General features: G+C 47.0%; 1 protein-coding gene across 1 annotated transcript in view; it reads left to right on the forward strand.

Annotated features, from left to right (window-relative positions):
* The window catches only part of GALNT17 (polypeptide N-acetylgalactosaminyltransferase 17), a 202,727-nt gene extending 192,349 nt beyond the window's left edge, over positions 1–10,378 (forward strand). The window contains exons 9-11 of the mRNA XM_069874228.1: positions 881–976; positions 8,656–8,823; positions 9,458–10,378. Of these exons, the coding sequence (XP_069730329.1) occupies positions 881–976; positions 8,656–8,823; positions 9,458–9,586 (393 nt within the window). The 3' untranslated portion in view covers positions 9,587–10,378. The remainder of the gene's footprint in view (positions 1–880; positions 977–8,655; positions 8,824–9,457) is intronic.
* The last annotated feature ends 12,808 nt before the right edge of the window (positions 10,379–23,186 follow it).

The raw sequence follows: 23,186 nt of genomic DNA on the forward strand, positions 1-23,186 counted from the left end.
TTCTGGCTTTGAGACTGTACTGGGAATATAAACCCAGGCATTTCTGGGAACTAATAACACTATATTGCAATAGGTCTCGTGGAATAGTGGCAGTTTGAGAAGGCTTCTTGAGGCACAGCCCGAGCACCCTAGATGGGCATTAATTTAAAGAAAGATTTATTATCAGAATTATGTAATGCCTTCAAGCTAAACCCTCAAAAGTAGTGTTTTCAAAGACATGATTGTGCTTGCCCTCCATGGGGAGCCTGGAGACAGGACATCTCAGCATTAAAAGGCCTGGTGGATGGGGTTTGGCTTTGTAGCATGAACCCAGCACTTCCATGCTACTACGTGTGTACTTCAGTACTTATAGACTCATTAAGGTTGGAAAAGACCTCCAAGATCATCAAGTCCAACCGCCAGCCGTTAACCGTACTTGACAGCTGGTTTGCCACCTCTGCATCTCCTCCAGTGTCCTCACAATGATTTGAAGTTACTCCTTGTGCTCGCTGGAGTTTTTTTCCCTGCCTTGTTGAGCACTTCCAAGTTTTCAGTGAAACAGAAGCAGTTCTGCATTGATTTCAGGCTCCTGGCAACATGCTGATGGCAGTCTAAAAATATGTTTGTTACCACCACACATGACCAAATACAAAGAAAACCATGTTCAAGGAAGCTGGTTCCTTTGAATGGTGATTTTTATATAAAAGCAGTCATCATTAGGCCCTGTATTTAAAGAAAACATAAGGTGTACTAAACCTCTCTCTGCCTGATTATGCCTGGTGATATAGCACCTTATATTCTCTCCAGAGCAAGAGAGGCCAGGGATGTTGCTGCACGTAAGTTTATTGACTATATCTGAAGAGACAGGGTGGTGTAACTCTGCACTTGTTATTTCTTACAGCTTCGAAACAACAAGGCGAAAGATGTCTGCCTCGATCAGGGGCCCCAGGAGAACCACACAGCGATATTGTACCCGTGCCATGGCTGGGGACCCCAGGTGAGGAATCGTCCTGCTGAAACCAAGTGGTACCCGGGAGAGGATGGAATATGGATGTACAACGTGTCTGTTGGTGCCTTTCTCAATGTATAGGGTCCAGCTTCTTAAAAATACTTCAGATATAAAGGTTCTTTTCCCCAGCTTCTCCTAGAGTAGCTATTTTCTGGACTACCTTAATCATGCCAGAGCTGCAGGTAGAGATTTAATTTGAAGAAATCTTCCAGATGAATGTAAATAATGCTGAAAGCAAGTAGCCAATGAGCAGAGCAGATTGTACACAGGCAGAGCATTTTAAGGAGTTTCCTTTTTCTTTCACCCAGCAGAGTAAAAATGTGCCAGCTGGGTAAAGGAAATAAACAGTACTTTCTAACAGGATGATAACTATCCATTTCGTCTCGGCTGGGATTTACTGTAGCATTAGTTTTCTATCTCTCCTTCTGCCTCTCCAAAAGTTTTGGAGCAACCCAAAAGCTTCTATATCCTCATTTTAAATTACTCTAGATTAAAAAGCATCATTCCAGGATTCATCCAGATCTCGTATCTGTTAGAGGATTAGTGGATGTGTCAAATGCTGAAAGTTAGTGATGATGAGCTAATTCAGCCTTTTCTGTAGTTTTATCTCTTTCTGTGTTTTAAGAAGAAAGCAGCATGGCAGTGCTACTAGTTCAGTTGCTGCAAAGTTGGAACAAAACCAGGTACAACAGAAGCTCTGCTGCTGCTGGCATCTGTAAAAACAATGGTAAACTCTAAGCTGGATTTTGAGGATCTGCAGCTCCAAGGATATTTTACCCAGTTCCCTGCTAACTTCTCCTCTCTGTTCTTCTCTTATCTCTGCCCATATCCTCATTTCAGTATTTTGCCTATATCCTGTGATTTCCTTTGTGTTTTTCTTTCTGTATGCCTAGCATGACGCATCTCAGCATGCAAATGCCTTAGCGCAGTGTCCTTCCTTCTCCCCTACAATCTATATGGAGGAAAGACAATGTTTCCTTTTAGGTCTGGAAGCAAAATGATGATTTTATGACACATGGAGAATTATGATGTGCTTTTTAGGTTACCCTTCATTGTCAAATTCATACCTGACCTCCCTGAAGCTGCAGAGAAGCAGCACAAGTTCTACTGGCTACTGGTTCTACTAGTTCTGCTAGTTCTACCTGTATCCAGTGAGGCCCTGAGTGTTTCTTTTTTGAATACCCCAACACTGAGTACTTGTGTGAATACTGGAGATAAGCAAACTCATTCTTGAAAACAGAACTTTCTTGAATACATTGGGCATTGCAGCTAAGGTCAGTCTAGTTCCTTCACGGTGCTCATAAAGCCCGTATGAGGGAGAAGGTCTTTACGAGGGAGGGAGATGCTACAAGTGCTGGCTTTCAAGTGGGAAAAGCATTCTAGAGTTCACAGCAACATCTTGTAGCCATTCCCTAGGGTCTGGGAACATGGGATCCCATTCCTAGTAGCTTTCCTGAAACAAGATCTGACTTTGTCATGTCTTGAGGATTAGCTCATCGAATCTGGATGAAAAACTGGAGCATTAATCAGGGCTTAGCAAGATGGGCTATCAATTCTCTTTTCTATCACAGGCCTCAATTGCAACATAAATATTTGCCCTTTAATTTTCCACCTGCAAAATAAGCTTCGTTGGCATGAGGGTGAGTTGAAGATTGTGTTGGAGCTCAGTAGGGACGTAGAGCTGCCAGTCTTTACAGCTGTGGCAGCCTTAGTAAACGACTGGGATGCAGCATGCTCAAGGAGGTTCATTTTCAACTAAAATATATGTGTAGTTCTAGTGACAGGAATGTGTAAAGAGCCTGTTCTCACAATATGGTCACCCTGGGCTTTCCAGACTCACCAGGAATGTGTAGTCCCAGTGCTCATGTGAGCCAGAACTGCAAACTTCAAGAACCACCTGAGCATAGGAACCAGACGGAGGAGGCCTTCAGGGTAGAGACAAATCTCACTTTGGTTTATCCTTGCCTTTAAACAAAGATCAGTCAACTGTGGCTGATCGAGTCCCTGCTAAATATAGCCTAGCTGTTGCTTAAATGCACACAATCTTTTTCTTAAATGGCACAAACTGTCTCTTGGATTTCTAGATGAAAACTTAAACCTCTAAGTGCATTACAGTATGAGAAACTGAATTAGCCCGACATTGTCTGCCAACTCTTGGCTTTAAGATCAATGCTGAAACCACGTTATTTCTTTTTTTTTTTTTCTCAGCTGTTGCTGTGATTAAACTTAACAATATTTTCTTTTCCTACCTGATGTTCTGAAGCGAAATGTTGCAATGCTGTTGGCTCCCTTCAGCTCGCCTGTCGCAGAAGCTGAGTGCAGATTTCTTGGTCTTCCACCTCCACATTGTCCCTTCCCTCTCCAGCTCAGAGCCACTTCTTGGCAATCCTTTTGTTTCATGATGCATGCAATTAGTTTAACTCCTTGAAAATGCTTTTTAAAAGTACCTATCAGTGAGTGCAGAAGCTTTAAAATTAGTCTTTTGCAGAAGCACGGGCACCGCGTGGAAGAAATGGAACTTTTGCTACTCCAGTTTAATTAATGGGCTGTATGCTGTAATTTATTGCTGGGAATATAATTAGAAGTGGTGTAAACACTTTATTCAAATAGCCTACTTGTTTTATATATATATATATATATGTAAAACCACAAGGAGTTGTAATCCTTCTTTGAGTTGTTCAGCACTGGAAAGCACAAACTGCAGTGCCTGTGTTGAATGTTCACCTAGTGTCCTAAAATCTTCACATCTGTCTTTGATCCTGTGGCACATCCCTATGCATTTAAATGGATGTGATGATTAAGGAGCAGGTTCCTTGGCTGCAGCGAGTGCACGTGAGGTGTAGGCTTTATGCTGGTATTCTAATGGTGTAATGACAGCAGCATTGTGGGTCCTGTTCCCTGCCATACTGGGCAGTGTTGGGATTTTGTTGGAAGTCCTCATTCTTTCTTCGTTTGGCCCCACGCCATGCTACTCTCCCACTGTGGCTGCTGTGTATCCATAGGTGAGCAGCCCAGTGCAGAGAGAGGGGTGAGTGACCTGCTAGGAGGGGAGGGATTTGTCCCATTCAAGGGAGGGCAGCTTGTAGTCTGTGGAGCTTTTGCTCTCCCTACTAATGACTGCTAATTGGTTTAAGCAAAGCATATTGCATTCAGACAGATCTAGTTAGGTGCGATGGATTGACAGGCTGAAAGAGTTGGGGTTGTTCAGCTTGGAGAAGAGAAGGCTGTGGGGAGACCTTAGAGCAGCTTCCAGTACTGGAAGGAGCTACAGGAAAGCTGGGGAGGGCTCTTGGTCAGAGAGTGAAGTGACAGGATAAAGGGGAATGGTTTTAAGCTGAAAGAGGGAAGATTGAGATGAGATCTTGGGAAGAAATGTTTTCCTGTGAGGATAGGGAGGCCCTGGCCCAGGTTGCCCAGAGCAGTGGTGGCTGCCCCATCTCTGGAGGTGTTCAAGGCCAGGCTGGAAGGGGCTTGGAGCCCCTGATCCAGTGGGAGGTGTCCCTGCCCATGGCAGTGGTGGAACTGGATGGGCTTTATGGTCCCTTCCAACCCAAACCATTCTATGTTTTGATGATCCCATACCCAGTGCTGAATGCAGATGAAACCTTGGCTTTTGCTTGCAGCCTCTGTTGTAGCATCTATCGCTGAGGAAACTGTTTTGTTTAATCTAGTTTTCCCTTTAGCTTTCCATTCTCCCTGCTTTCATTCACTTCCAGGTCAAATCATCATCAGATTTTGTGATGAAGTATCCTTTTATCCTGTAATTATATTGAGCCCACTTATGGATTTTTTTTTTTTGTTCCTGATGGCTTCATCTTTTAAGCAATATATCATGAAAACACCTTGCTATAATGATGTATTACACTAATAATATAGCAATATCTCATTGGAGTGACAGAACTATGGTGATATATTATAGTGATAAAAAGCACTATAACACTATAAAACTTAAGATAATGTTCACCCAGCAGAGCATTTCATTTAATTATAGGATAAAATATGTTTTGCCCATTTAAGCATCAGGACTTGAGGACAAAACCATCAATACCGACATCATCCGGGACACTGTAGTATCAACAGTGGCAAAATAGCACATCAGATTATACTGTGTTAAAAAGAAAATACTGTACGCTTTACTTACGGTTGCTAATTGATGATCTGCTCAGTGCAGAAAGGAAGCTAAACAACTCTAAATTATTTTCCGATAGAGTCAATGAAGGTCACGAAGGCTTTTATTTCCCAGGTGCTAAGACGTCTAATTAACTTTCTCCCATCCCTGAGATGCAGCCAGCCAGAAACACTAATCAAAGAAGATGTATTGGTGGTGTAAGTTTGCCAAGGGGAGGTCGGCCCAAGCGATGCAGCAGGCACACATGTGGCCATGTGCCCTCCTGGCATCTGGGGGGGCCGTGGGAACCCCTGGAGCAAAGCAGCCCCCCAACAAGGTACCTGGAGGTGGGGGACTGCAAGGGGAAGTTCAGCCTGGAAAGGCGTTTGTGCGAGGCCATGGGTAGGAATGTGCATTTCTTTCAAGGGATGTGGCTTTGGGCTGCTTGCACTGAGTAAGGACTTGAAGACCTTGTCAATACTAAGTACTCTTAACCAGTTATCTTGTTATTAATTTGAGCAACGAAGCTGGTGAGGGGGCTGGAAAACAGACCTTATGAGTAACGGCTGAGAGAGCTGGGGTTGTTTAGCCTGGAGAAGAGGAGGCTGAGGGGAGACCTTGTTGCTCTCTACAACTACCTGAAAGGAGGTTGTGGAGAGGAGGGAGCTGGGCTCTTCTCCCAAGTGACAGGGGACAGGACGAGAGGGAATGGCCTCCAGCTCCAACAGGGGAGATTTAGGCTGAACATTAGGAAAAAAATTTTCACAGAAAGGGTCACTGGGCACTGGCAGAGGCTGCCCAGGGAGGGGGTTGAGTCACCTTCCCTGGAGGGGTTTAAGGCATGGGTGGACGAGGTGCTGAGGGACATGGTTTAGTGTTTGATAGGAATGGTTGGACTTGATGATCCAGTGGGTCTTTTCCAACCTGGTCATTCTATGATTCTATGATTCTAATTTCAAACTGTCTTTCTCTGGTCCTTCCTTGTGTTCTTTGAATTTGTTTCTTGTCTTCAGCCAGGCTGCGTGATTCCTCAATACATTCCTCAGGCTGGTACCTCCATGTTTGGCAAAATATCCCAAAAAGCAAGAATTCCATTAACATCCTAGGAGCACAGCAAGCTTGCAGTCATGTGTTAGATGGGATTGTGGGGGAATAATTGGTCTCAGGTTTAATGATTGGACAGATTCAAAGGTTGCAATGGCTGTTGCTGAGCCTCTGCTGCGCTCTGCAGAGTGGATCAGTTGTTAGGCAGCATGCTAGATCCAGACACGTGTTCAGAGCTTTATTTATCTGGCTATTATACATAGTAGATGACACATCTAATAATGCACTTAATGCAGTTTTCATAATACCCGTGTTTGTTTTTCAGCTCGTTTCGTCTCCCTGCAGCCCCTGCCCTGCTCCTTCCTCAGGAAAGATTTGATTTTTGCTCTACTTATTTTTCCCACCACATTAGGCGATAACATGTAAGAGCAGAACTCATGTTGCCTTGTGGGCATGAGGCCAACTGTCTAAAGAGAAGCTGCCAAACATCATAACAAAAAGGAAGTGTCTAGTGCACTAATTATTTACATGGTAGGAAGCATTTCAGAAACAGGAGAAGAAGAGTAACTCGCACTGCCCATTTGGAACCTCTGGATGATTTCGTTCATCTGTCATAGAGAGGGCTGGGGGTTTTTTGTCTTCTCCTTCATATACCTCTTTCTTTTCACAAAGCAAGCGGGCTCATTCTCTGTGTTGGTGCTCAAATAATAACTCTGATAAGTTGTGTGGTTAAAACCACGTTGTCAGGCTGAGAGCACAGGCTCGTTCAAGGCTTGATTCATCAAAACACCAAGCTGCTACAAACAACTAATGTGAATCTGAGCCTTCGGCTTGGCTGGAGGTGCCCAGAGAGTCATTCCCAGGTTGCTCCAGCACCGTGTGTGGAGCAGCTCCCTCGCTGGGAGCCTCGCACCTTGTGAGCTGAGCTCACGGTGGACACGATCCCCATCTGCAGCTGGGCACCCCGCCCCTGGGGGAGACGGTGAATCAGTGAGGGGAGGAGTAGGTGATGGTTAAAGCTTTAAGCTCTGCAAGCTGCCCTCCTTTCTGCCCCTGCTGCACCAGCACAGCAGTTTGGAGGGTGAATTACTGTAAAGCTGGAGCGGTGTCGCCTCCTCTGCTCCATCTTGCAAACAGATATGAGGGCAGAAGAGCCCCTCTGCGGCTGGATACTGTTGGCAAAGAGACTTCTGTGAGAGGTGAAGTAGGGGAGATCATGCTTTGATACACAACAGGCTGGCTAAAGCCACTAGCAGTGAGGAGCAAAGCATGCCAGGCACATGTCCCAAGGAAAATGGGTGGCACAGTGGCCAGCCAGAGGGTTTGGCAAACCTCTGCCTAGAACCAGCATCATTGAGGGGAGGCAGAATTGTCTTCAAGCACCATAACTGTCTCTACTCCTATTGGCTGGAATCAGACCCTGTTATATTGTTTTAACTTGATTCACAGTGTTTAATTATTCTGAGATAACCTGAACTCCCAGTGTGATTTACCGTCTCTTTTTAAGCATCTGGGTCACAGATATGCTCAGTTAATTAATGTGCTGGATACTCCTTATTTCTCTGCTAGATAATGGATTGATTCATAATTTAAATAAGCAGCTGTGTATATCTTTCCCTTGAACCAGAAAAGGCAGGCCACTGTAATTCATCTCTTCTTCACTACTGAATTTAAATATGCTTAGGGAAATATTTTGGTGGGATTCCCTAAACCCTGCGAATGGAGGAGCCCTTTGTGTGTGGTCCTGCTGCACAGCAGGGCCGTCTCAGTGCCGTGTTGGTGCCAGCCGTGCCCTGTCTGCCCAGCACCTCCGAGAGCCATCGGCACTGCCTGATGCTCGCAGCCTGCATCTCCTGGCAGCTGAGACAGGTCGCTGGGAGCACTGGGCGGTTGGATGCAGGGGTGTTGCAGGGGTCAGCTGCAATCCCGAGGCTTGGCTTCAGTGCTGAACTGTCAGAGAGCTGTGGGCTTGCATCCCTGGGCAATGGGGCTAATTATCTATCGGCCCCCTTTGGCTGACGTTGCTGCCCAGCTGCTGTTGGAGTTGCTGGAGGGCTGTGCCAGACACACTAGCACCATCGTTTGCAGGCCAAAGCTGGGCTGGCTTGCCAACCATGCGAGAAGCCACAGGTCGAGCCAGCATGACCAGCCAAGCCAGTTGGCTCTGATCAAAAAACAGGGGAAATCATCAGTTGCCTCACCCTACTCCTTTGGGTGTTCAGGCCCAAAGGAGGCTGGGGGAATCTGCCTTAATGGGCTTAAGCCTTGGTTATTTTTATCCCTTCCCTGCCCCCAGCTCCTCACCTGCCTCTGTAAAAAAAAACAACCCAAAACAACAGGAAAAGAAGGCTGGAGAAAGCTGAGGTTTTTTCCTCTTGTCAGTTCTACTACCTCTGTGCACCATCATCCTCTCATTTTTTTCCTGGGGCTCTGCAAACTTGTCCTTTCCTCTATTGCTTTTTAATGATGCTCCAAAGATATTGATGGTCTTATTCCTCTCCTTCTCTGCCCCTAGCTTGCGCGCTACACCAAGGAGGGCTTCCTTCATCTTGGCGCCCTCGGGACTACAACTCTTCTACCCGATACTCGCTGCCTGGTGGATAATGTGAAAAGCCGCTTCCCTCAGCTCCTCGATTGTGACAAGGTCAAAAGCAGCCTCCATAAGCGCTGGAATTTCATACAGGTTTGTTATGGGTCTGCCTTTGTGCTGCTCCTCTGCTTCCCAAACCATGGTCTGTGGCACATTCTCTTTGGCATGGGACAGTGGGGGAGAAGACAAAATGATCCTGTGAGACAGCAAATGCCAAGTTCTACAGCAGAGGGAAAAGGTTAAGAGGAATCAGAGAGCGGGACAGTGTTTTAGGACAATTTTCAGTAGAAGTTTCCCCTTCTGATACTCTTGGGGTGTGTAACCTGCCCTGCTGGTGCACTACAGATTTCTTTGTTCCTTACAGATAATCTGTGATGAAATGCATGAAAACATGGTACTTCCTTCCCAAAGCAAATGCTAAATAATATACATTCTACAGAAGTGTCACACCTTCCTAATGCAGAGGTGCAGCCTGTTTAAATGTTATAGATGTCCTTTGGCTGCTGATGTGCCAGGGATCCATGTTGTCGGTAATAAAGTTTGTTCATTCAATTCATATTGATTGTTTTAGGAATTATTTTATTGCTTGAGTTCCATGACCACCCAGCTAATCAGCAAAGCACAAGGACACAGCTGCACTCCTGGGCACTGCACCGTCCTGGCTTGCTTCACAGCAACCCCATGGCTTTAATTTTTTTAATGTTTTCCCCATATCTTTTAATTTTAGAATGGTGCCATCCTGAACAAGGGAACAGGTCGATGCCTGGAAGTGGAGAACAGGGGAATGGCTGGCATCGATCTGATTCTTCGCAGCTGCACAGGACAAAGGTGGACAATTAAAAATTTCATCAAGTAAAGGGTGGAAGAGTCAGAGGAGTTTGACTCAAAACACAGCTGACTTGGACTAATCTGATTGGACTTCTTTGGAATGGACAAAATATCAAAACAGAGCTTTATTCATGTTATTAGGAGAGGACATGGGGGAAATGGGCATTTGTGTCTTTTTATTTTTATTGTACATTAGTCTCCCACAGCTGATTCCAACTGTGTGAAATTGGGTCAGAACTGCTATTTTCTTCTGGCAAGCACTCTAAAAGGTACCACTTATTTCTGCTGGAATGACTGTAATAAGTTCATGCAGTCTTGCGAGCATTTTACTGACAGGGAATTGTTGCTTTCCCAGGTGACTCCACGCTCTCCCAAAGGGCCAGGTAGGTTTGCACCATGATCAGAGTCAAGAGACTCTGGAGATAGCTGCCTGGCAAGCATGAAAATTTGTATGCTTGTCAGAGTAAAAGGTTGCCAAGCCTCAAATGAGCCAAGTTTGAAAGATGTGACGTTTTGCTGGGTCCTCTCTCTTATCCCCTTCTTGAGCCTGCATCCAGCAGCCTCTTTCTTGAGTCTGGGAGGGCCAAAGCTTGCCCTCGTAGCTCACATGCATCTTTCCAACCCTTAATCACAGATGTCATCAAAGAAAACCCTATTTAATAAACACACTGATCTCAAATTGCCCCCTTTTCATCACCCACACACTGCTGTTGGCCCAGCCATCCCCATGCAGCACGAGTCCCTCCCGTGGTGATCCCAGATGGCTTCCCCTTGGGAAAAACTGTCGATATCCACCTGCCCCTCAGGTACACGCAGGGTGAGGAGGGCTCGCAGGATGCTTCCAGCCATGCAGTAGCCCTCACGTTACAAAGTAAGATATTGGCCACCTGGGAGCCTGGGGAGCTGCAGGTCCACCTTGCCCTCCCCGTGGGGCCATTGGCATGGCACTGTCCCCTTGGAGACACACCTTTACCATTTTTTTGCTCTTTTCTTGCAGAAGTGAGGATGGATGCAGTGGTGTCTGCAACAGGCTGAGAGCAGGTAACGCAAAAGAAAGTCCCACTTGGGCTTCTCTCCCCTGGGGGCTACAGGGTTTGTTTTTAAGACAACTTTGCTCTGAATGAAGACATTAGTGATGGTAACTTTTCAGTGGTATGGTTCTTTTTCTGAGGCTTAAGGGCATCTAGCCAGCCTGTGACCATGGTCAAGATCCACCTCAAACAGCACATGTTTCTGCAGTCCTGCATGGGCAGCAATGAAATAAGGAAGAGAGAGGGAGGGCAAGAGACCAAGAAATGGCAGTTTGGCTGAAATTCTTGACTTTGAGGTCACTCGAGGCTTGTTAATACAGTGGGGTGATCTCACCTGGGTTTTTTTGGCCCACAGCCACCAAATCTACCCAGCCATCAGGGGAGACTGTTGGATTGGGATCCTAATGTCTGGCTACCTGCAAAAGGGAAACATGGTCTTGCAAAATTGTTTTATGTGGATGCTAAACTGATGGGTGGATTCAGGCTTCCCTTGGTGGAGAAGCCAGCCCATCTCCTGTCCTTCTCACAGAATAATACTCTTTCTGGTTGCCCTCTGGTTAGGGTGCACTAAAATGTATTAATATATAAGATGTATGTGTAAATATGTTTCCCAAAGATGGGATGTGCACAGAGTTGTTTGCTGCAGAGCACTCATGCCTGTCTTCCATTTGCAACAGGATGAAGCTACCTGTATGTTTAATGAGTTTAATTTTCAATGCCATGAAGCAGGTTTATAACTTATGTTTTAGTAATTTATTGAACAGAAGCGGATAGCTTTCATTGTTCCTTCTACAGCAATGAGTGTCACATAGGACTGATTGTTCATTTAGGCTTGACTAGACTTCCTCATCCATTGGGGTTGTCTCTGATTTTTCTCCCTTGCCTTCCTTAATGAAGCAAAACCTCTTAGTTGTCCTGAATTGCAAAGTAGGGAGTCAATGTAGAATTTTACTCTCTTATTCGCTACTGCACCATCTCTTGTGTAATAAATTTAAGCACTTATGAACCCAACATGATCACAATGTCTTTAGATGCATGATATGTTTCCCCTTGCATTTGTTCCTGCCTTCTCAGAAAAGCAATGTACTGATGAAGTGGACTCCAAGGGGAGTCTTGGGGGATTTGAGACTTCACAACTACTGGCCAAATTGGTAAAATGCCCTTTAATTGAGCAATCAGTTTGCTGTCAGTCATCAGTGGAAGCCACATATTGTTTAGTGTGGGGAAAAGCCTGCATGTTTCAGGATAAACAATCAAAAAGCCCTTGGATGTTGCCTGTGCTATAATTCATGGTTCCCGGTTCAGCTCTAGTCCTGCCAGTGCTCAGGGCGCCGACAGATGGGCTTTGTCAGATTTAATTGTGGTGGTATAAGGTGTCACCGCCCCCAGCCTTCCATCTGCTTTAGCTGCTGGAGGCTTCTGTCCCCGTCACCGGCAGCAGAAATGAATGTGTGGCTGCACCTCAGCTACTGTAATTGGCAGGATGCTCTTCAGCCGCCAGGCAGGAGGGTCTTGCTCTATTTAACACACCGCATTGTCAGCCCAAGTCACTCTGGGATGGCCTCGTGGCTCTGCTCGGGAGGCAGCAGCCCCTGGCAGAAGCAGGATGGACCACTGAGCATCTCCAGCTGCCTGGTGGCATTTGTGCTGCCTGTTGGAGGTGAAGTGCGTGCGCTTGGGAGTCTGCCCTTAGGTGACACAAGATCTTGCAGGCAATGGGCTTTTTTGATCCTTTCTAAAAAATTAAGGTTCAGATATGCGTTTCCTTCATGCTCCATCAAAAAAACAAACAGCTGAATATCCCAAAGAAAAGGGACGGTACAAATGGACGCTTTGCCCCAGGACCCTCAGGTGGGGCAGAAACTCCATTCAAGTGGTTTGCCTGTTCTCCCTGGTGTACATTGAGTGCTTTCAAGTGACTGAAAAGAAGCAGCATGAGTAAAATCAGGATTAAAAGCAAGAATTTTCATCTGCTGTGTCCGTGTAACTGAAGTTCTGTTCTGACATGGGTTTGTGACATGCAGAGGTGATTGCTGAGGCAACGACCCGAGGTCCACACCCTCCTAAACTGTAGAAATCTGTCTTAGAAATCTGGATCTAAATGTTGCATCTTGCGCTTATCTCTAATAATATGTTAATTGCTTTAAAAAGTGATATCGAAGTGGTTCTTATTAAATATATGATTTGAGCCTTGCCTCTTGAGTGATTTTAAAAGGATTCACTGCTGATGAGATATAGAGGCAGTCATTCTTCTGTGTTACTTATTTAATAGAAAAGTGCTGCTGTTTTAATGGAACTTCCATTTTAAAAAGAAATGGAAATGAAGAAGAAATCAAGAGAGATGGCCAATGCAGATTAACCTTCCGTTCCATCCATCCCTGTCGCTGCCACTCACCAAGATAATGCAGCTACATTTGAGAATCTGAAAAGAGACATTACATGGTAAAAAAGCATCACTTGCAAATGCGTTTCTGTACCTAATGTAACCTGAAGCTTGGGACTCTCCTTAGACCCGCTTTCTTACATCCATATTGTCCTAAAAAACAGGCTGGATGATGATGTGATGTTCCTATAAGCACAACGAGGTACATACCCATGCAGGAGGGCAGCACATCTGTGGGTGCAGCGTGTAATAAGAGCACTGTTGCATTTCTGGCAGGAGCAGCAGCTCTCCCACCTGAGCTGAGCAGGCAGCAGGCTGTTAGCGTGACTCCAGGTAAGTGTAGCTATCAACACCGAGCTGGTTTGTGGTAAATAAACCTCCATCGTGGACTGTCTCATTTGTACCCACTTGAAGGATGACACAAGACTGGTGGAAGAAAACCTATGGTCTTGTTGTGTGCATTTTACACGCTCAAGACTTTCTAAGGGGAAAGGTCCAGGTTAAACAAGGGTACAATCCAATGTGCTTTACAGCAAATTGAAGTCAACAGCAAGCTCTTACTCTGCTGACACCTGTAGCTGAACCTTTGTGCTGCCCTGGGCGGGGAGCCAAACTTTCAGAAAGTTCCCTCTGTGCCCTCTAATGAAGTTAAACTGCTGTCATTTTGAAGTCAGAAGTTTAACACTTAGATTCCCAATGGAAAAGCCTCTCCGCTTGCTCACTGAGTGATCTGGGCACTCATCCACTGCGAACAGATTTCATTGCATTGTGCAATGTGTGAAATTGGGCATTTGAAATCTCACAGCTCACCTGTGCATATGAGAACCCATCTTGTGTTGGGTTGGGGAATAGGAGAAATGTATAGGACCATTGGCATCTTAGCTAGATTTCCAAGGACTTTGGGATGAAGTATTAAGGGCCCTTCTTTGCCATGGGTGAACCATAGTGATCTGTAGATCCTTCAAGTGTTGGGAAGACTTTCTGCCAGTGTTAGAGACATCAGCGTTTCCAGCTCCAACAGCCTGGTGCCAGAAAGGTGAGGGGCTGAGCTCTTCTACATTTTCACTTGGAGTCCAAGGTCTTGCAGCTGGGCTAGTCCTATGAGTTTGGAGGAGGTGGTTCTGGAATCGCTGTTCTTGTAAATCAAAAAAAATCCCCAAATTCTTAATGGCTTTAAATCTTCCTGCAGGCAGGAGACACACAACACGCTGAAGCCTGTGAAGTTGCTCAGATCATTCAAGTTTACAGCTAAATCATTCAAGTTTACAGCTAAGTTGGTGCTGGTGGGGCCAGGACCTCAGCTGCATCTATTGCTTAGAATCAAAGTGACTGCATCCTTCTAGCAACATTCAAATAGAGTAACGGAGCAGAACTGACAAGCTTGAAATCTCAGCTCAGCAGTCTCCACATATCCTGGATATCTTGTTGAAAGCAAGTGGGTTAACTGTCACATCCCATGGGGATTACTGTGACAAATACACAACAACAGCTCAGCTGGGTGCTGCGGCTGTGGCTCCTCATCCCAGGAAGGATTTGCCTATGAGCTGAGGTAGGAATTTATAGCAGAAGAAGAAAGGGTCAGTTCCTATTTACAGGAATAGTTTGGGTTACTCGTGCAAGCCTCAGATGAGGATTTGGCCCTAGTGCTTCCATAGATCACGGAATGGTTTGGATTGGAAGGGACCTTAAAGATCATCCAGTTCCAACCCCCCTGCCATGGGCAGGGACACCTCCCACTGGATCAGGCTGCCCAAGGCCCATCCAACCTGGCCTTGAACACCTCCAGGGATGGGGCAGCCACAGCTTCCCCGGGCAACCTGTGACATGTTCCTTTGAATCGCACTTGGAGCTGAGACTCCTGCATGCTAGTGACACTCAAGGCAGTGCCATTTATTGGGAAAGTAATAACCTAGGTGTTAGCATGAGGGTCTTCTAAAATGCTAAATGTTTCTTTTGAAGGCATGCAGGAATTGCTACCTGCAACAGCCATCCTGATCCTCTGTGTCAAGCGTAGCTCCTCTGACAGAAAGCAAAATAACAAGGAGAAAGACTGTATAACCCAGAGAGCTTTCCAGAGGAGGAGTTTCTTATTTTATTCCCATCTGGTGGCTCTGAGACGTGATGGGTAATAGCTCTCCAAATGTCTTTCCTGGCTATTGTAATTCTAGGTTTTATTGTTATAGGCAAGTATTTCATAGTTAGGCAAGAACCCGTGCAGGAACTAATTTCTTATTGTGCTCTTCAGAAATCACAGCCGGGAGGAAAATAAGAGCAGAGTGGGGACAAGGTGATTTGCTGTGCTCACATGCAGAATTGGCAGCCGGCACTAAACCGGTACCCACTTCTGGCATTTTGAGAGCAGAACAGCTACCATGAGGATCTTTTTAGCTTTGCAGGCTCTCCCTGAGAAGGCTGGGTTACTTCCTGCAGTGCTCCCCAACACTGAAAAATGTCCTCAAAGCCTCATCCTGGGCAAACTGGCCCAGCGATGCAGCTCTGTGTGGCGGATGGAGCAGAGCTCCCACGTGAGCCGTTGGCTTGTGCAGGAGCTTTGTGAGGCTGCAGAGATGTGAGTGGAGGAGAGGAGTGTGAGTTTGACCCTGGCTGCCCACTCAGCTAAGATGAAAAAGGCCATGGGTCAAGATAAGGGCAGAGAGATCACTCACCAACTACCATAACTTGATTTGGGAAAACCAATTTCATTTATTGCAGTTAAAAGTGGAGTGGGATGGTGAGAAACAAAACAAAATTAAAAGCACCACCTCCCCATCACCCCTTTTTTTCCAGGCTTGGCTTCACTCTCTTGTTCTCAACTCTTCTACCTCCTCCCCACCCCCCAGGTGGTGCAGGTGGGTGGGGAAGGGGGCTTGCAGTAAGTCCATCACACTTTATTGATCTTTCTTCACACTTCTCCACTTTGCCATCTGTCACGGTAACTCAAACTGCAACACCATCCAGTGGGGTCCCTCCCACTGGATAAAGTCCTTCATGAACTCTTCACCATCGGTCCCTTATGGGTTGCAGTTCCTGCAAGAAAACTTGCTCCAGCATGGGTGCTCCATGCGCTGCAGCTTCCTTTGAGGCATCTCCACCTAATCCAGAGTGGAAGCCTCCACGGGCTGCATGGGGACAATCTAGTTCACCATGGTCTTCACCAGGGGAATCTCTGCTCCGTTGCCTGGAGCACCTCCTTCCCATCCTTCTTCACCAACCTCAGTGTCTGCAGGGCTGTTTCTTACACATTTTTCTCACTCCTTTTACAGCAACTGTACAGCATTTTTTACCCTTTCTTACCTGTGTTATCCCAGAGGTGCCACCAGCTTCACTGCTGGCCTCAGCTTTAGCCAGTGACAGGTCTGATTTGGAGCCTGCTGGCCCCCAAGCTCAACCTTGCTCTGCCCTGTGCCTGCTTGCCCGCTGGGATCTTGCACAGCTCTGGGAGCAGAGCAGGGAACAAGACAGCTCTGGCTGTGGGAAGGATGTATTATGATGGAAAGGGTGGCTGCCCCTTGCCATTGATGGTTTTGCAACGACTCGGAGCACTTGAGAAGCTGTTATGCCTTTGGTTTCTATGGGCAGAGCTGGCTTCAGGCCAGGCAGCCTAGGACAGCACAGCATCCCTCAAGGGATGGAGTGAGCCTGTGGTCCTTCATTGAAAGGGTCAACATCACTCATGCAGAAGGAGGGAGAAAGGGATTAGTGTAGGTGTAAGATGTAGGTCTCGGGAACCTGTGTTTGCTGTAGGCTAAGAGTACCTTTTTTTTTTTTTCTAATAAGGATAAAACTCTAAATGTTTTACTAGTTTTTATGCTACCCTCATTGAGCTGAATGAGAGAGGAAGAAATACGCGCTGAGGCTCCTGGTTTAGTATTTGATAGGAATGATTGGACTCAATGATCCAGTGGGTCTTTTCCAAGCTGGTGATTCTATGATTCTGTGATATGGAAGAGGTTAGGGACAGATTTGGTGAGATAAGCAACAGGCCGATACCTGGCCTGCTGCTTCCAGAAAGGGACTGTCTTTGGCCATGAGGGTGGTGGCCAATGTGAGTGGGTCACTCCCAGCCTCGGTGCACACGGGGTCAGGCTGGAAGGTACCAAGCAGCTTCTCCATCCCCCAGGGTGGCCATAACCAGGCCCCTTCCTGGCAAACGTTCATCCCATCTGGCCCTGAACCACCACTGATGGTTCCTCAGGCATCCCTGTCCTTGCTGTCAGAAATATTTTTCATGTGTCTGGGCTGAATTTTCCTGCTTGAATGGCAAACCAGAGCCTTTCTGCCTTCCCCAGCCCTGACAGGAAGGCTGGAGGGATATTTTTCCTCCTGCTCCTGTTCCCCATTTCATGTTTCAAGGGCTGTGGCTATTTCATGCTTCCTAGCCCAAAAGCAGCAACTTCCTTTTGCTCATCTGTGACTTATGGAGCCAGGAATCACTTCAGGCTTGGTGCACAGAGGCTTCACGTATCCCAGATCCTCAATGGGAGGTGACAGCAAGGGACCATGGAGCTGCCAAATGTGTGACCCACTGGCCTGGGCCTGCCAGGTGAAAGCTTGGCCTCAATACACATCATAAACCTAATTCATTATAGACAATCTATAGAGCAAGGTCGCGGTCTCACATTTACTCTCCCACTAGGATAATTTAGTTGACCTCCCCTGTTTAAGTGTAACGGCTCCTGCTGAGCTGCTTTGTTGCAGTTGATAGCGAGATAATTATAATCCCATCAGCGGCTAAACTGTTTCAATAAGCAAAAGACACACTCTTCAGGCCTTTGATGGATATCTAACAGCTCCCAGAGATTTGATATTAATCAGCCGCTATCTCTTGAATGCTGGGAGAAAAGTGATCACTGACAATAGCAGGTGAGGGAAAACATGATTTTTCTGAGATGTACATTTAGAAAAAATAATGCTTTGCAAGGATGGCGTTTGCAGACTGAATGCCAGAGCCGGCTGTTAGCTGTTCCTGCTCACTTCTCTATAGAAGTAGCCTCGGAGCTGGAAATGCAGCAAGAAATCTTGCTCCCAGCCCTCACTGATCCTGGTTAGCACCAATTTCCTCTTCTTGCAGGTTAAGGGATGCAAAGCAGAGCGCCTGCCTGTTGCAATCAGGGATTTGGTCGTTAGTCTCATATGAATTATTTAACGGCTGGAGTTGCGAGGTGAGGAGTGAAAAATGCCTGTTGAAACGTTACTTAATATTTGATTGCATACAGAATGAAGGCCCCATGGTAAGGGAATCCTTCCTGGGAAAATGTGGCAAGTAAAACATATTTTATTACTCAAGCCTTTGAACCAGAGTCCTTAAAACCTTAAAATCAAATAAGCTGCTTTTCGTGTTTCAGTGAACGATTTCCCCCATACCGCAAATTTGTGTGTGAAATTACAAAAAGTAATAAGCTCATCCATTTCCCTGCAATTTTGCTATTAAATTGTAATGAGACAGACAATCCAGTCAATAATGCGAACACTATTTGTCGCAAGAAGTCAGCTGCGCTGCGAGCCTTTGAGCACGAACCGCTTCCCACTGCTGTCCTGCGGAGCAGAGATGTAGCTTTTCCCTGAATGCTTGGCATCTTAACCTATGTAATTACATCCTGTGATACATCTCGTTAAAAGACTGGACTCCTATGAGACTCCAAACAGCTAAACAACGCAGGAAAAATATAATTGTTTTCCAAAGAGGGTTTTGGGTTTTTTTAGTTTTTAGTCTGGTTAGGAGTGCACGCGATTCTGTTGGTTTTTGCTTTAATTATTGTTATTTGTGTGTAAACATACAGAGAGGTTGTTGTAACCACTGGCCTGGAAAACTACCTAGGAGGTATTTGCTCCTCGCTGCAGTGTTTAACCTTTCATGACTGTTATTTTTAAGCTTCGCGTATGCAACACACTCCAGCTCTTTACTCTCAGAGACTCCGCGTGCCCCAGACAGTGTGGGTGTCCCCATGCTGGGAACTGTGTGAAACACGATGAAGGAAAAGGCTCAAAGGCCTGAGACAAAGAATGGAGACAGGGAAGAGTATTTGAGCACGGTCCTAGCACAGGGCGACCCATTTCTGCTCTCAGGATGGAGAGGTGGCTGCAGGCAACACAGCTGCCTATGCTTGTGCCTGTCCTGGGTGTGGATGCGCATCCTGAGAGCCAGGGAGGAGGTAGAGGAGTTTTATTTCTAGGTCTGGGTTTCTCCCCCTTGCTTTGTCATCTACTTGAGCCAGAGGGCTGGCTAAATATCACTGAGAGGATGGTCTGAGGTACTCCAGTTTTAGCTATGATCTTCATTTGTACCAACCTCTCACGTAGGCAAGCAGTGTGAAGTGCTGTTGTCTCCTTGCTGTGCCGGAAAGTCACTACTCACCCCCTTTGCAGTGAGGTTCACGTGGGACCTCCGCCAATGTCCATCATTTTGTGTGCTCCAGCGATGTTGGCGGATGCCTCGTAGCTGTTCCCTTCTCTCAGGCAGCCCTGGGAAGGTGCTGCTGTTCAGTGCTTGACCCTCCTTGCTCATGGGGCTGCTGCCACCCAAGTTGGGGCTTTAAAGCACATCCCAGGGCAGAGCCCCCTGCCCCTCCTGCACGCTCGCATCTCTTTCCCTGCAGGGAATTGTACTCCAGTGCATGCATGTAAAAAAATCTAGCCTGTGCAAGTTCAATATGACCAGTGCAAGAGGGAGCCCCTTGGTGAGGTGAGGAGGATAAGTGTCATAAATCATAAAAAAGTCACAGGATCATTAAGGTTGGAAAAGACCCCTAAGATCATCCAGTCCAACCATCACCCCAACACCACTGTGCCTACTAAACCAGGTTCCAAAGTGCTACGGCCGCACTCTTTCTGAACCCCTCCAAGGCTGGTGACTCCCCCAGTGCCCTGGGCAGCCTGTCCCAATGCTTCACCACCCTTTTGGCAAAGAATTTTTTTCCTGATATCCAATCTAAACCTGCCTTTATGCAACTCGAACCCATTTCCTCTTGTTCTTGCGCTCAGCTCCCCAGCTGCTGCTGCATGGTCAGCCAGAGCAGGGACAGCGGGAGGGCAGGTGGTGTGGGGTGGGAGTCCTTGGGAGGAGAAGAAAAATCATATAAGGTGTGCGAGAGGAACACTGGCAGAGCGTGATGGGTTTAGTGCTCCAGCTGGGCAGCAGCAGGAGGTGTCCGGGTGTCCCCTGTGCAGCCCAGCTGGGTGATGCTCTCCTGCATCCGAACCCCATGGGGCTCATGCAGTGGAATGGGAGGCTGTGGGTTGGTGTTTTAAACGCTGGATGCTGTGTTGGATCCAGCCACAGGGAGAGCAGAAGCTGCTTCTCAGTGCCACCTTGTGCCTGAAAACCAAACAGCCCTGCGGCTGAGAGAAGTTAAAAAGCACAAGGTGATCACAGAATCACTAGGTTTAAAAAGACCTCCAGGATCATCAAGTCCAACCATTCCTATCAAACACTAAACCATGTCCCTCAGCACCTCATCCACTCGTCTTTTAAATCTCTCCAGGGAAGGTGACTCAACCACATCCCTGGGCAGCCTCTCCCAGTGCCCAATGACCCTTTCTGTGAAAAGTTTCTTTCTAATGTTCTTCCTGAACCTCCCCTGGCGGAGCTTGAGGCCATTCCCCCTTTTCCTGTCCCCTGACACTTGGGAGAAGAGCCCAGCTCCCTCCTCTCCACAACCTCCTTTCAGGTAGTTGTAGAGAGCAATAAGGTCTCCCCTCAGCCTTGTGATAACAAGGCTCTGTGCTGGCATGGACTTGCTGATAGGGCTAAGAATCCCAAAAAGGAGAAAAAAAAGCAGCTTTTGAGTCACACTCTGAACGGCTGCTTCCTGGGAGCTGTATCCTGGTGACTTTATGTGCAGCTTTAACTGGAAAAGTTGAGCCTTGATTTACAAAATGTTTTATATTTGCCCAGCTGGAGAAGGGAGTTTGGACTGAGGAGCTCTGCACCCTCAGATGCAGCTCCCACCCAGGACTTCACTGCTTGGTGAATGTGGCAATGAGTAGGAAGGTGAGTTGGAAGCTCGCTTCGCCTCCTGGGCCTCAAAGGTGCTTTCCTTGCCAGGGAGGCCTCTTACGGAGATGCTTTCCTGGTACACTGACTGCGTGTGGTGGGACAGCCCTTGCTTTGTACATCGAGCGACTCAGGTCTTTGTCATCTGAATACTTCACTCCTGGAAAAAAGCCCAAATTAGGCAGTGAGCAAAGATGGCACATGGGGCTGGAGGGCTGCAACACCAGCACCAAGCATGTTTAGTGCCGACTGCATAAACACAGGCTGGCATCACTCCTCGAGGCAGGGTCCTGCAAGGAAGCGAGCAGTGAGTGAAGCTGCAGAGCCTGGTTCCCAGGGCTCCTCCAGGAATGGAGACAACTGGCCCATCACTGCAGCCTCCTGATTTCAGGGTTATGTAGTTTGTGTTCTAAAACTGAGAGTCATTCACTGTGTCCCTAAAAAGGCTGCAGGGACCTTGCCCAACACACCTATTTGCTGTCATTTCGAAGGGAGGATTAATTATTCTTGTCTGGGAGCATCTTGCATCCTCTATTTCTTTTTTTTTTCCTCAAGTTTCTTTAAAGAAGCTATGGAGCCTGCCAGGTTAGACCTGAGTCTCTTACTCTTCTCAAATAAACGCATTTTTACATTCTACCACGAGAGGTCTCCAGGATCCTAAAGCAAAAGAAAAGGAAAATAATCTGGGAGGAAGGTTTGGAAGCACCTGTGCTAAACCAGTGGTGAAGCGGAAAGGTTGCTCCCTCTCCCAGACACAAGTCTTCAGGTACATTTCTTTCTAAGCGGGTGTGGGAGCTGGTTGGGGAGCAGAGGTGCTCCTAGCAGGGTTTGGGAGCTTCTGCTCCAAGAGAAGAGCCAGACTAGGGGAAAATTTAAGATTGTCAGCAGCGGAATGAACCAAGGCAGAGCAATAGTGGGGCTGGCAGTTGTGAGAAGGTCGTTGCCTCCTCAGCATTCGTGATCTTTCCAGTGGCTGTGATCAACTGTCTGTGTTTCAGTCTTTCTCCCCTTTCTCAGCTGAGGGGAGCTGATTCTTACCGAGCAACCTTGTCAGAAGGCTGAATACATCTCTGTTATCTTGTGTTGCAGCGTTTTCATGAGGAGTGAAATGATAAGTGGTGTTCACTGAGGAAGCACAGCCTGCTTTGAAGCTTTATGAGTAGCACAGGCTTGTTTGTCCTCCTCCCTCTGTGCCTCACGGTAAGCAAAGCTCTGTTTAAAGACTTTTCAGTGCAGAAATGATTACAAGTCAACTACAGGACTGCTAAGGTGACAACACAAGTTGTTACTGGCATAGTTTTAGGGCCAAAACCACCTACCAGGTAGGCAGCAGCCCATGTCAATTAGCACAGGCTGCCAAGAGAGTCTCTGTCCCCATGCAGCGTGGTCCCCTTTGCCCTGCGTTTAGCGTGGATGTGGGCAGCAAAAACAGAGCCAGTTAATTTGCTGTGTGCTTCAGAGGTTTGGTTTGAAGGCAGATAAATGGCTCATGCAATTTAATGTTGCAAACGACGGGAGACTGGAGGCTGTAGGAGGGTGGATACAGTAATAGGAAGCTCAGCTTCAGATTGCAGTGTTAAATGAACAGCGGCAGAAAAGGGCAAGCGAGGGCAGTGGGGTTACTGTGGGAGTTGTGACTTTGAACTCCCCTCCCTCCAAAATGCCACAAGCAAAACTGCAGGATATTTCAGAGACTGGCTGTGATCATCTCTTGGTGACCCAGCAGCTCTCAGCTCCTCTCACCCATAGTTGCTGCAGGCATGGGTTCATGGAGGAGTGTTAGCCCTCCCCCAGTGTTGGACATGGTGATGCTCCTGCATCCTTCATGGCTCTTCTAGCTTCACTCTTTCCCAGTTGGTGCTATTGAGTTTTTCTGCTGATGGCCATAACACAACACCCTCATATGCTGGTGCCTGCCTGGCTCTGGTGCTGCTTCTTCCATTTCATCATCTGCTTATAGCATAAAAGGTGTAATGCTTTCTCCTTTTGCTCACTTTGGCCTGGTTTTCGCTGTACCGTTGTACTCTCCTGCCTGTTGGTGCAGCTTTGGTGGTAGCTCTGAACACACAGCTCCACACACATAGGCAGTGCCACCCCTTGCCTGTGCTGCAGATCTCCCTTGGCCTGTCCTGCTTTCCAGGACGTATTTTGAAGCACGGCTGTCTTTCCAGAAAAGAGGGGAATATATTTGCCTTCCTCTCCCCGTGCACCAACATTGCCT

Source organism: Phaenicophaeus curvirostris, chromosome 21 (genome assembly GCF_032191515.1).
Source record: "Phaenicophaeus curvirostris isolate KB17595 chromosome 21, BPBGC_Pcur_1.0, whole genome shotgun sequence".
Lineage (NCBI taxonomy): Eukaryota > Metazoa > Chordata > Aves > Cuculiformes > Cuculidae > Phaenicophaeus > Phaenicophaeus curvirostris.